This window comes from Ranitomeya imitator, chromosome 5, assembly GCF_032444005.1.
Source record: "Ranitomeya imitator isolate aRanImi1 chromosome 5, aRanImi1.pri, whole genome shotgun sequence".
Classification (NCBI taxonomy): domain Eukaryota; kingdom Metazoa; phylum Chordata; class Amphibia; order Anura; family Dendrobatidae; genus Ranitomeya; species Ranitomeya imitator.
Window position 1 is genome coordinate 189,009,899 of NC_091286.1, and position 15,079 is coordinate 189,024,977.

The 15,079-nt window shown below is 43.2% G+C and overlaps 1 protein-coding gene across 9 annotated transcripts in view; it reads left to right on the plus strand.

The window, feature by feature from the left end:
* Positions 1-15,079, plus strand: part of CEP170 (centrosomal protein 170) — a 303,057-nt gene that overhangs the window by 157,758 nt on the left and 130,220 nt on the right. For 7 of the 9 annotated variants that reach the window (XM_069769419.1, XM_069769420.1, XM_069769422.1 and 4 more), the window contains exons 8-9: positions 6,751-7,221; positions 12,183-12,781. In XM_069769419.1, the coding sequence (XP_069625520.1) occupies positions 6,751-7,221; positions 12,183-12,781 (1,070 nt within the window). The remainder of the gene's footprint in view (positions 1-6,750; positions 7,222-12,182; positions 12,782-15,079) is intronic. The other 2 variants (XM_069769426.1, XM_069769425.1) reach the window with 1 other exon arrangement.

Genomic DNA, 15,079 nt, shown 5'->3' on the forward strand with positions numbered 1-15,079 from the left:
CCACAGACCCATTGTGAGACCATATGCAGGTGCACTTGGCCTTGGGTTCCTTCTGATGCATGATAAGGCTAGGTCGTATGTGGTTGAAGTGTGTCAGCAGTTCCTGCATGATGAATGCATTGATGCTTTGGACTGGCCTGCCCACTCCCCAGACCTGAATTCCAAGCATATCTGGGAAATCCTCTCTCGTTCCATCCACCAATTCCACGTTGCACCACAGATTGTCCAGGAGCACACTGATGCTTTACTCCAGGTCTGGGAGGAGATCCCTCAAGGGAACATCCGCTGTCTTATGAGGAGCATGCCCAGCCATTGTAGTGAGGTCATTCAGGCATGTGGGGGTCACACACACTACTGAGCATCATTTCCTTGTCTTTAGGCATTTACACTGAAGTTGAATCAGCCTGTAATTTGATTTTCTACTTTAATTTTGAGTATCATTCCAAATCCAGACCTCCAAGGGATATTAATTTTGCTTTAGGTTGATCATTTTTATGTTTTATTGTTCTCAAAGCATTCCACTATGTAATGAGTAAAGATTTGCAACTGGAATATTTCATTCAGTGATAATTAGGATGTGTATTTTAGTGTCCCCTTTATGTTTTCATGATATACACTGCTCAAACAAAATATAGGCCAACCTCCGGAAGAGGATTTCAAAGTAATCCAAGAGTTTAGGAGGATTCACAGCTGCCTTAAGTGGCAATTCCAGACCAAAAGCAGACTTCTAAAAGGCATCAGGGAAATTTTAAAACACTAACGCAATCACATGCCCATGCGTATAGACAGTAAGGGCACAGATGGCAGAATAAATCAAGACTGCAATGCTCGGACTGGCTGGCGTCTCTTCCTGCCCGAATGTGACAGCTGCATAGAACAATATGAAGCCGCTGGCTTTGCAGTCTTATCATTAAGTGCAAAAGAATTGAGAAGAGTCAAGTGACCGGTAGCCCATTATCCTCCTGTGCTGTCATATTCCAGAACTACAGCCCCCTGGCATACCCAAAAGTACAAGGTGCTCAATGCTCAGAGACATGGCCAAGGTAAGGAAGACTGAAACCTGGTGCCTGGCATTACTTTTAACGCCTTCTGTCGAAATGAACATGAAGAGGAAGTCTGAGACTTCTACTGGACTTCTGCTTCATGTTCAGCTCCTACAAAGGCGGGGACAGGGATGCATCATGTGCCATTCCACTGCATCACAGCCCCGGGACAGGAAGTCAGTATAGGTTTGTTTATTTTATCGGACGAACATTTATTATAAGAAGGGGTTGTCATAGTCGTGGAAAACCCCTTTAAAGATGAAAGAATAATTAGATGTACTCCTTCCTCACTATTTTGTAGATTTTGAGTTGTTTGGTTAGTAAGCTCACTGTACCATATGAAAGTAAACAATTGACAATTACATTTAGTTGCCTAATAATTGTGCACACATAGATATTTTCGTAGGAAAGACAAAGCATAACTTCTACTTTCTTAAATAATCAGGTTTATTAACCGTTTGGATTGTAGCTCTGTAGTTGTTCACTTACAAAAAATAAACATCAAAAATATAAATTTCCTAATAATTGTGAATGCAATGTATATACGTAGTGCTCCAATTCGCTAAAGCATAAGTACCCACATCAGATCAGATCAGGTCATACAGTGTAAAGTATGATTCCATAACGCATTAAAGTCACCAATAATCAAAGGCCTAAGGCCCCCTTTACACGTCTGTCTTTAAACACTTTAAAAAAAACAAAACGGTACAGGTATCATCTGTGTGTTTGTTTTTATCGTCCGTGTGTCCGTTTTTACCTTCAGTGTGCCATCAGTGAGTCCGTTTTTACCTTCAGTGTGCCATCAGTGTGTCCGTTTTTACCTTCAGTGTGTCATCAGTGTGTCCTTTTTTTCCATCAGTGTCATCCGTGTCTGTTTTTTTTTTGTCAGTGTGTCGGTTGTTATCAGGGGTGGATTAAGGGTAGCCAGGGCCCCGGGCTGTTCACACACTGTGGGCCCCCCCCCGGTCACGTGACGGGGGTCACGTGACGGGGGTCACGTGACGGGGGTCACGTGACGGGGGTCATGATATACCCGAACCAGATTATTCCAGAAAAAGGGCCGGGCCCTACTCTATTGTAACCTAGGAAATATTTGTTAAAATCTGCAATACAATTTAGGTATATCTTGACCAATAATATCACATACAAGGAACAAATACCACCGCACCATGACCAGACCACAAATTACAACCACAGTGATCGAATAATAGCACATACAAGGGACAAATACCACCGCACCATTTCCAGACCACATATTACCATACCACCCAACTTTTGAAGTTGGGAAAGAGGGACAAAGTGACCACACCCATTCACTAGTCACACCCATATCCATGTCTCAACCACACCCATTTAGCACTGCTGATCACACTGTTCATAAAGAATAATTATAAAAAAAAAATATGGCCACACAGTGCTCGATACTGTATAATGGCCACACAGTGCTCCATACTGTATAATGACCCCACATGACCACATGATGCTCAATACTGTATAATGGCCACACATGATGTTCAATACTGTATAATGACCCCACATGATGCTCAATACTGTATAATGGCCACACATGATGCTCCATACTGTATAATGGCCACACATGATGCTCCATACTGTATAATGGCCACACATGATGCTCCATACTGTATAATGGCCCCACATGATGCTCAATACTGTATAATGACCCCACGTGATGCTCAATACTGTATAATGGCCCCACATGATGCTCAATACTGTATAATGACCCCACGTGATGCTCAATACTGTATAATGACCCCACATGATGCTCAATACTGTATAATGACCCCACGTGATGCTCAATACTGTATAATGGCCACACATGATGCTCCATACTGTATAATGACCGCACATGATGTTCCATACTGTATAATAGCCGCACATGATGCTCCATACTGTATAATGACCGCACATGAGGCTCCATACTTTATAATGACCGCACATGAGGCTCCATACTGTATAATGACCGCACATGATGTTCCATACTGTATAATAGCCGCACATGATGCTCCATACTGTATGACTGCACATCATGCTCCATACTGTATAATGACCGCACATGATGTTCCATACTGTATAATGACCGCACATGATGCTCCATACTGTATAATGACCACACATGATGCTCCATAGTGTATAATGACCGCACATGATGCTCAATAATACTGTATAATGACCGCACATGATGCTCCATACTGTATAATGGCCACACATGATGCTCTATACAGTATATTGGCCGCACATGATAATGGCCACACATAGCTACTCCTACACACGCGGCTGCGCTCCGTAAACTTTGCATACACGGCTCCGCTCCGTACACACGGTTCCACTCCATACATCTCATACACACACGGCTCCGCTCCGTACACATTCAGCTCCGCTCCATACACCTCATACACGGCTCTGCTCCATACACCTCATACACACACGGCTCTGCTCCATACACCTCATACAGGCTCCGCTCCATACACCTCATACACACACGGCTCCGCTCCATACATCTCGTACACACGGCACTACTCCGTACACCTCGTACACACACCGCTCCGCTCCATACACATTGCACACACTGCTCCACATACCTTATCATACATATCATACATATCATGTGGGGCCATTATACAGTATTGAGCATCATGTGGGGTCATTATACAGTATTGAGCATCATGTGTGGCCATTATACAGTATTGAGCATCACGTGGGGTCATTATACAGTATTGAGCATCACGTGGGGTCATTATACAGTATTGAGCATCATGTGGGGTCATTATACAGTATTGAGCATCACGTGGGGTCATTATACAGTATTGAGCATCATGTGGGGCCATTATACAGTATTGATCATCACGTGGGGTCATTATACAGTATTGAGCATCATGTGGGGCCATTATACACTATGGAGGATCATGTGTGGTCATTATACAGTATGGAGCATCATGTGCGGTCATTATACAGTATGGAACATCATGTGCGGTCATTATACAGTATGGAGCATGATGTGCAGTCATTATACAGTATGGAGCATCATGTGCGGCTATTATACAGTATGGAACATCATGTGTGGCCATTATACAGTATGGAGCATCATGTGCGGTCATTATACAGTATGGAGCATCATGTGCGGCTATTATACAGTATGGAGCATCATGTGTGGCCATTATACAGTATTGAGCATCATGTGGGGTCATTATACAGTATTGAGCATCATGTGGGGCCATTATACAGTATTGAGCATCATGTGGGGTCATTATACAGTATTGAGCATCATGTGTGGCCATTATACAGTATTGAGCATCACGTGGGGTCATTATGCAGTATTGAGCATCACGTGGGGTCATTATACAGTATTGAGCATCATGTGGGGTCATTATACAGTATTGAGCATCACGTGGGCTCATTATACAGTATTGAGCATCACGTGTGGCCATTATACAGTATTGAGCATCACGTGGGGCCATTATACAGTATTGAGCATCACGTGGGGTCATTATACAGTATTGAGCATCATGTGGGGCCATTATACAGTATGGAGCATCATGTGTGGCCATTATACAGTATGGAGCATCATGTGTGGCCATTATACAGTATTGAGCATCATGTGGGGTCATTATACAGTATTGAACATCATGTGTGGCCATTATACAGTATTGAGCATCATGTGGTCATGTGGGGTCATTATACAGTATGGAGCACTGTGTGGCCATTATACAGTATCGAGCACTGTGTGGCCATATTTTTTTTTTATAATTATTCTTTATGAACAGTGTGATCAGCAGTGCTAAATGGGTGTGGTTGAGACATGGATATGGGTGTGACTAGTGAATGGGTGTGGTCACTTTGTCCCTCTTTCCCAACTTCAAAAGTTGGGAGGTATGGTAATATGTGGTCTGGAAATGGTGCGGTGGTATTTGTCCCTTGTATGTGCTATTATTCGATCACTGTGGTTGTAATTTGTGGTCTGGTCATGGTGCGGTGGTATTTGTTCCTTGTATGTGATATTATTGGTCAAGATATACCTAAATTGTATTGCAGATTTTAACAAATATTTCCTAGGTTACAGTAGAGTAGGGCCCGGCCCTTTTTCTGGAATAATCTGGTTCCGGTATATCGTGACCCCCCGTCACGTGACCCCCCGTCACGTGACCCCCCGTCACGTGACCCCCCGTCACGTGACCCCCCGTCACGTGACCCCCGTCACGTGACCCCCTGTCACGTGACCCCCGTCACGTGACCGGGGGGGCCCACAGTGTGTGAACAGCCCGGGGCCCTGGCTACCCTTAATCCACCCCTGCACACGCGGCTGCGCTCCGTACACCTCATGCACACGGCTCCGTACACATCGTACACACACGACTCCGCTCCATAGACCTTTCACACGCTGCTCTGATCCATACACCTCGTACACACACGGCTCTGCTACATCCACCCTGTAAACACCTCCTGACCTCACACATACGCTGCCTTACCTTCCTCCGGCGCCATGGCAACCAGCAAAGTCCTGTACACGGAGGTCCTCCTCCCGATCATGTGACCCATGACTCCTCCCATCCTGTGACCTCATCACAGGTCCTGTGCACAGAGCAGCCATTATGTGGTGTGCTGCTCTGCAGGCCGGGTGCAGGGACTCGGAGCTCTCAGCTGACCGGCTGATACACGCACCTCCCAACCAATGCGGGCCCCCTCTCTCTGCCCACCGGGTCTGGGGGCACACAAATGCCGGCGGGCATTCAGACAATTAGTGGAGGGTCAATCTGTGCGGTAGCCCAGGGCCCCCCCAGACCACTGGGCCCTGGGCTACCGCCCATATTGACCCTCTGATAATCCGCCCCTGGTTGTTATCATCAGTGTGTCCTTTTTTACCATCAGTGTGTCATCAGTGTCCTTTTTTCCGTCAGTGTCGGAATTTTACCATCAGTGTGTCATCAGTGTGTCCTTTTTTTACCATCATTGTGTCTGTACGTGTTTTTCATGGACCCACAGACTTATGGAAATAAATGGACAAGTCTCTGTGGTTTGCACGGACACATGGTTCATGTAAAGAAACGGACATGTGAGCAGCACCATAGGTTATAATGGGTAGTTGTGGTAGCCATGAAAGATGTGGATACCACATGTTCTGGAAACATGGATGTGTGAAGGAGGCCTTAGAAGAATCATTTGGCACAATCCACCACCCCCAAACTGTTTATATGGTCATGTACCCACAACTTTACTGATGCAATCTGTTCCTCCCTCACTGAGAAATTACTGTTAATTCATACCCAAATGCACCTTGATTGCTCTGTAAGTGTCCAAGCACCGTCCGATTCTCCACCGCCCCGGCTCCAGTCCCTGCTCAACGACACCTTTCTCCGCTGCATTGATAGCTGACTGTCAGGCATGTGCGCTTCCGCTTTACAGTGGCCCGTTCTGCCAGTCAGTGCCAGTCCCAGCAGTCGTCCCCTACTGATGTATGTTTGTCATCACCTATCCTGTAGAGAGACCTCTGGAACAGCAGCTTAGGCAAAATGGCTGCCCCTTATACATGGAAAAAGAAATGTCCGTTTTGACAATAATATCAGGCTAGGTTAAGAGAAGAGACATAACTGTATTGTTTCAATATATAGGTGATAAAATCCCTGTAAGAGGTTAAATAAAGAAGTGTTTTCAGTAAATTGGCTAATGGATACCTATTTTTTTTCTTTTTTAGGCTGCTGTAAAGGAGGAAAAAAATCTGTTGGACAATTAGCAGCTACCAAGGAAGATTACCTGTGTGCACATGGCAAGGAGCCAAGCTATTTTGAAATCCCTAATAAGGAACTCCAGCAAAAATCTGATGGAGAGGGTAATGTTGTGTATGACACCAAGCTAGACCCTCAGTGCCAGCAACCCTCAGGTGCCGGACATGCTTCCTTTACTATAGAGTTTGATGACAATTCTCCAGGAAAGGTAACCATTAAAGATCATGTAACAAAGTTTACAGACCATCGTCAAAAGGCAAAGAAGGCGTTATCTGGAGATAAGGACCTTGTGGGGTTAAATTCAGAACTCATTGCTGCGGAGAGTAAAGTAGCCGACTGGTTAGCACAAAATAATCCACCCCGATTGCTGAAAGAAGCCTCGGAAGAAGATGCAAAAAGTGTTAAAAGTGATGTACCAGTATACTTAAAAAGGATACAAGGTAGTGTGCTTAGTACAAAGTCCTGTACTTCATGTGTGTTCTTACTAGAATGCTTAATGTTCTGTCTCATAGCTTTATTATATTATGTAGATTTATAAGACTGTATCATTTATAATAATATTTATCATATACAGGGTGGGCCATGTATATGGATACACCTAAATAAAATGGGACTGGTTGGTGATATCAACTTCCTGTTTGTGACACATTAGTATATGGGAGGGGGAAAACTTTTCAAGATGGGTGGTGACCGTGGCGGCCGTTTTGAAGTCGGCCATTTTGGATCCAACTTCATTTTTCCCAATGGGAAGAGGGTCATATGACACATCAAACTTATTGAGAATTTCACAAGAAAATGATGAGCTTGGTGTTAACAAAACTTTATTCTTTTATGAGTTAAATTCAGCGCGCCGATCTGGGTTATCCTCGTTGAGATGCTGCAGCAGCTGGATTTTGTAACGGTGACATTTGTGCGTAGGTAATATCTGCTGAAGGGATGTTCGACTGATGCAAGATCGGCACGCTGAATTTGCAGAATGGGCAAAACAAAAATTGAAACAGGACCCTCAGTTTGCACAGAACATTATGTTCAGTGTTGAGGCAACCTTTTTTTGGGTGGGCCATTTATATGGATACAAATAAATAACATGGGAATAGTGACAGTTTTCTTGCATTGGGTGTCTTGCATTGAAATCTACTGCAATGACCCGGGTACTGCGTTCACCAGACACTCGCTCCTGACGTGTTAACCTCTGTGACATGCCAATGGCTGTAAACAAAGAGAAACTTGTAAATGGCTCTTGAAAGAATAAAGTTACGTTAAAACCAACCATTGTTTTTTTTGTGAAATTCTCAATAAGTTTGATGTGTCACATGACCCTCTTCCCATTGGAAAAAATAAAGTTGGATCCAAAATGGCCGACTTCAACATGGCCGCCATGGTCACCACCCATCTTGAAAAGTTTTCCCCCTCCCATATACTAATGTGCCACAAATAGTAAGTTGATATCACCAACTATTCTCATTTTATTTAGGTGTATCTGCTCAGAGCAGGTGCTGGTAAGCCTGCAGCCCTGCCTGCCAGATCGCTGATCTGACACAGTGCTCTGCAAAGTGTCATATCAGCAATCTGACCTTATAACATGATGCCCCCCCTGGGGCAATGTTATAAAGTGAAAAAAAAAATTTTTTTTAGATGTGTTTAAAAAAAAAAAAATCCTAAATAAAGAAAAAAAAAAAAAAAAAAAAAAAATATATATATATATATATATATATTGTTCCCATAAATACATTTCTTTATCTAAATAAAAAATAAATAAATAAAAGAACACATATTTAGTATCGCCGCGCCCATAACAGCCTGACCTATAAAACTGTCCCACTAGTTAACCCCTTCAGCGAACACTGTAAAAAAAAGAAGAAAAAAAAAGAGGCAAACAACGCTTTATTATCATACCGCCGAACAAAAAGTGGAATAGCATGCGATCAAAAAGACGGATATAAATAACCATGGTACCGCTGAAAACGTCATCTTGTCCCGCAAAAAACGAGCCGCCATACAGCGTCATCAGTGAAAAGATAACATAGTTATAGTCCTCAGAATAAAGCGATGCAAAAATAATCTAAATGAGGTATCGCTATAATCGCACTGACCCGAAGAATAAAACTGCTCTATCAATTTTACCAAACGCGGAATGGTATAAAAAATAAAAAAATTCATGAATAGCTGGTTCTTGGTCATACTGCCTAACAAAAATCGGAATAAAAAGCGATCAAAAAATGTCATGTGCCCGAAAATAAACCAATAAAAACGTCAACTCGTCCCGCAAATAACAAGACCTCCCATGACTCTGTGGACCAAAATATGGAAAAATTATAGCTCTCAAAATGCTGTAAGGCAAAAAAATATTTTTTGCAATAAAAAGTGTCTTTTAGTCTGTGACAGCTGCCAATGATAAAAATCCGCTAAAAAAACCGCTATGAAAGTAAATCAAACCCCCCTTCATCACCCCCTTAGTTAGGGAAAAATATAATGTATTTATTTCCATTTTCCCATTAGGGTTAGGGCTAGGGTTAGGGTTGGGGCTAGGGTTAAAGTTTGTATTACATTTATGGTTGGGATTAGGGTTAGGGGTGTGTCAGGGTTAGGGGTGTGGTTAGAGTTATGGTTGGGATTAAGGTTAAGGGTGTGTTGGAGTTAGGGGTGTTCTTAGGGTTGGGGTTAGAGGTGTGGTTGGGATTAGTGGTGTGTTTGGGTTAGAGTTTTAGTTAGAATTTGGGGGTTTCCACTGTTTAGGCACATCAGGGCTCTCCAAACGCGACATGGCGTCCGATCTCAAACAGTGCTCCTTCCCTTTCGAGCTCTCCCGAGCGCCCAAACGGGTTTACCCCAAAATATGGGGTATCAGCGTACTCAGGACAAATTGGACAACAACTTCTGGGGTCCAATTTCTCTTGTTACTCTTGGGAAAATAAAAATTTATGGGGCTAAAAAAACATTTTTGTGGGACAAAAACGATTTTTTTTATTTTCACGGCTCTGCGTTATAAACTGTAGTGAAACACTTGGGGGCTCAAAGTTCTCACAACACATCTAGATAAGTTCCTTGGGGGTTTAGTTTCCAATATGGGGTCACTTGTGGGGGGTTTCTACTGTTTAGGTACATTAGGGGCTCTGCAAATGCAATGTGACGCCTGCAGACCATTCCATCTAAGTCTGCATTCCAAATGACGCTCCTTCCCTTCCGAGCTCTGCTGTGCGCCCAAACGGTGGCTACCCCCCACATATGGGGTATCAGCGTACTCAGGACAAACTGCACAACGACTTTTGGGGACCATTTTCTCCTGTTACCCTTGGAAAAATAAAAAACTGGGGGCTAAAAAATAATTTTTGTGGACGGCACAGCGTTAACAACTGTAGTGAAACACTTGGGGGTTAAAAGCTCTCACAACACATCTAGATAAGATCCTTAGGGTGTCTACTTTCCAAAATGGTGCACTTGTGGGGGGGTTTCAATGTTTAGGTACATCAGGGGCTCTCAAAACACAACATGGCGTCCCATCTCAATTCCAGCCAATTTTGCATTGAAAAGTCAAACGGCGCTCCTTCCCTTCTGAGCTCTGCCATGCACCCAAACAGTGGTTTACCCTCACATATGGGGTACCAGCATACTCAGAACAAATTGCACAACTTTTGGGGTACAATTTCTTCTGGTACCCTTGGGAAAATAAAAAAATTGGAGGCAAAAAGTTCATTTTTGTGAAAAAATATTTTTTATTTTTACTTCTCTACATTATAAACCTCTGTGAAGCACTTGGTGGGTCAAAGTGCTCACCACACATCTAGATAAGTTCTTTAGGGGTTCTGCTTTCCAAAATGGTGTCACTTGTGGGGGGTTTCAATGTTTAGGCACATTAGTGGCTTTCCAAACGCAACATGGCGTCCCATCTCAATTCCTGTCACTTTTGCATTGAAAAGTCAAATGGCGCTCCTTCCCTTCCAAGCTCTGCCATGCGCCCCAACAGTGGTTTACCCCCACATGTGGGGTATCCAGGTACTCAGGACAAATTGTACAACAACTTTTGGGGTCCATTTTCTCCTGTTACCCTTGGTAAATTAAAACAAATTGGAGCTAAAGTAAATTTTTTGTGAAAAAAGTTAAATGTTCATTTTTATTTAAACATTCAAAAAATTACTGTGAAACACCTGAAGGGTTAATAAACTTCTTGAATGTGGTTATGAGCACCTTGAGGGGTGCAGTTTTTAGAATGGTGTCACACTTGGTTATTTTCTATCATATAGACCCCTCAAAATGACTTCAAATGTGACGTGGTCCCTAAAAAAAATGGTGTTGTAAAAATTAGAAATTGCTGGTCAACTTTTAACCCTCATAACTCCCTAACAAAAAAAAAATGTTGTTTCCAAAACTGTGCTGATGTAAAGTAAACATGTGGGAAATGTTACTTTTTGAGTATTTTGTGTGACCTATCTCTGTGATTTAAGGGCATAAAAATTAAAAGTTGGAAAATTGCGAAATATTAGCCAAATTTCCATTTTTTTTCCACAAATAAATGCAGGTAATATCAGAGAAATTTTACCACTATCATGAAGTACAATATGTCTCGAGAAAACAATATCAGAATCACCTGCATCCGTCTAAGCGTTTCAGAGTTATAACCTCATAAAGGGACAGTGGTCAGAATTAACGTGCAAACCATCCTCGGGGCTTAAGGGGTTAAAATAGATTGGCCACTGCTTTTTTCCACTGATGGCCTATCCTTCAAATCAATAGGGGGCAGATCTGTAGTACACAGCTGCTTTGTTCTGGCAGCATCCAAGAACTTGCAGCCACCTCCAACCCTCTTAATATCTGATTGGGGATGTGGGGAGGGAGTTGCCGGATGTCACACCCTCACTGATCTGATAATGATGGATCCTAGGGATAAACCATCAATATGAAAGTAGTTGCCAAACACTTTAACCTATGCAAAGTCAGCATTTTACACCTACAGATTCATTGTTTTGTACCCCCATGACAAATGCAAAGAATGTATACGACTCTCAGCGCCCAATTCTTCATGGTGTTTCTACCATGGCAAAAAGAGGTGTGCAGACAAAGCGTAAGTCTTATTGAGTCGAGCCTGTAGTTTAGGAATCCGGTATATTCCGGTATATGCCCTCTGGCTGCTATTTGTACACACCGAGAAAAATTACGTTGTGTTGCTTTTACTGCACATGCCATTAATCAGGTACAGATCTAGTCTTAAGATGTGCTAGATGTGGAAAGCACAGCAGATTACTCCCCTTCATATCCACCAGCGCAGCATCTTGCCGTCATCCTCCGATGCCATCGCTGGTGTCATCTGTGGCGTGTTGTTTTTTCTGCAATCAGTGATTGGTTTCCTTAATTTAGTTATATAATATTATTGGCACAATTTCTCTACTAATCTATTTCTTTTCAGGTAACAAACATGAAGATGGGACTCAGAGTGACTATGAAAACAGCTCATCTCTAAAACGGTTAAACAGATCTACCGCTCTTCAAGACCATGCAAAACAAAAAAGTCTAGAACAGAGAATGTTGGATCTTAAAATTCACGCAGCAGGCAGGCAGCAGGACACGGCAAGTCAAACAGCATTTCTTATAGAGTTTTTTGATGATGACCATCCAAGAAAAAGACGCTCATATTCATTTTCTTTAAATGCTAGTGCCACAGGTCCAGAAGCACCATACCCAATTCCTCAATCTAGAATAGAGAAGGCAAAAGCAGCTTGTGTAGATCCTAAAGGGTTGTCCTTAGGTCTGCAGTCAGGCTCATCATCTCACAGAGTCATTCATAGTACCCAGCATGCAAAATTGTTGCTAAAGCAGAAATCTGAAGAGCCTTGTACATCTTTATTTTCACAAAATATTTTACTAAGAAGTTCTGGGAGTCTTGGACACCGACCACCAAATAAGCAATCTACAGTGAACAATATTCAGACCCCTGTGAGTAAAGAGCACAGAAATAGTCAGCTCCATGAAAAAACAAAAGAAGAAATGGCTCCATCAGATGCAAAGGTAATTCACATTGCTTTGGATTACATATAAAAAGCATCATTGGTCATCAGTAGGGTTTCCATTATTGTGTTTAGCCATAATATAAGGTTACAAGCCCTCTATTTGTGTGGTCACAAGGGTGTAAAAACGTACTAAAAAGGTCAGCAACAAAAATATAGCATTTGTATAGATTGAGAGGGCACAACAACCTTTCCCTAGTTAGAAGGTATCCTTCTAGATGGTGGGTAAATGGATTTATTTATCTATATATTTTTACCTTCGTGCTACAGAATAGCTTAAAAGGAGCTTATTACTTTTGCAAAACCTGATAATGTAGTAGGAGTTCACAGGCCAACGCACATTTTGGTGCCTCAAAGGCTAAACCTGTTTCCAGGTACATTTGACCGTCTGATCTAAAAAATGGCACCATTTTCCCCACATCGCCTCTCGTTTTTGAGACTCAGAACACTCCAGGTCTGACATCTAGTTAGTCTATTAGTCCCTGCTAGAATCAAGGACTAACAGCAGATATGTCAGTGTGATAAGCAAGTATTGCAATGTATTACACCTGTGATCAAATAGTTAAATGTTCAATTCCTTTACTGATATTAACTAAGAAAGCCCTTTAAAATGTAACTTTTATTGATAGGTATAAAATAACCCACACCAATGAAGGTGCATTAGTGCATGAAAAAGATTAACCAGCCCGACCAGTATATATCAAAACAATGGAAATCAATATAATGTTCTATCCTCACTGTTCAGTCCCTGGGATATACAATGACTCAATCCAGCAGTGATAAAAATACCTGATGGACTAACCTTGAGTCCTTAATAAACCGCTCCTCTTGGATATTTGCACAATTCCTCAAATGAATGGCATACTAAACAAGATATAAAATCTTAGAGGATGACCTATAAATGTATGCAACCCCAATTGATTGTGCTCAATAAACGCCACACACAAACACACGATGTGCTGATATAGGTGCACTGTCCATTACTATATAACTGTCTGGCAACCTACTTATTTGCGGGGGTTGGCACCCTAAGATTAGGGGAAATGGCGCCCCCGCTCGTCCGACGGCTCTCCCTAAGCTCCTTTTCACACCCTAACAGGATGCAAAAGGAGAACCAGGAAGCCAGATTAGCATGTACAGTATTTAAATATTGCTGTTGATGAACATCTGACAAAAAGGGTTGACCAGATAGTAAAATAAAAATCAAGTATCGAAAATTTCGGGACTATTTGTGTTGATAGAGGGACAGTGTAATCAGCACACAAGAAATTTGATGCATACACACTTGAAAATTATCAACAGATGGGCCCAATTAGGGTCCCAAATATGCCAAAAACACAATGTTCAATACTTTTCCCTGTGTCATTTCCTTAATTGATGTACATATATGGTTGATTTATTTTCTTGTGTGGATTGGTTTGTTTTTACTGACATCTGGTGATAATTTCATGTCAATAGCACATTTAGAAATAGATCTACCCGTATTTTTCGGATTAAAGACGCACTTTTTTTTCTCCCAAATGGAAAATGGAGGGAGCATCTTATAATGTGGATATACCTTATTGGCGTGCCGCTGCAGGTGTCCGGTGCTGCTGCTGCAGGTGTTGGGTGCTGGTGCTGCTGCTGCATTGTGTCCGATGCTGCTGTGCTGAGATCTCATCTCCCGAGAGCTTGGTACAGAGATCTCCATCTGCCCATGTGCTGCCCCCCAGCGGCCATTTTCCCGGAGTGCACCACACAGGAAACCACAGAACTGCGGGGGCTCTGGCCTTTCACAAAATGTTGGCAGAGCCCCGTGCAGCAGCGCCGAACACAGTGCAGGAGCATGGGACACAGCGCAAGCAGCAGGAGCACCGGACACAGCACAAGCAGCAGCAGCATCGAACACAGCGCAGCAGCAGCGGACACAGCGCAGCAGTATCAGCCCCAGACACAGCGCAGCAGCACCAGGCACAGCAGCACCGGGCACAGCGCAGCAGTAGCAGCACCGGACACAGCGCAGCAGCACCGGACACAGCGCAGCAGTAGCAGCAGCGGACACAGCGCAGCAGCACCGGACACAGCGCAGCAGTAGCAGCACCGGACACAGCGCAGCAGGACCGGACACAGCGCAGCAGCATCAGACACAGGGCAGCAGTAGCAGCACCGGACACAGCGCAGCGGAACCTGACAGAGTGCAGCAGCACCGGACATCGGAACACCCCCCTCATCCCAGCCTGCAGCATCACCCCACTCTTGCCTCATCCAGCAGCGACCTTGTGACACCGCTTCACCGCAGCCACCACCCTCTGTATGCAAT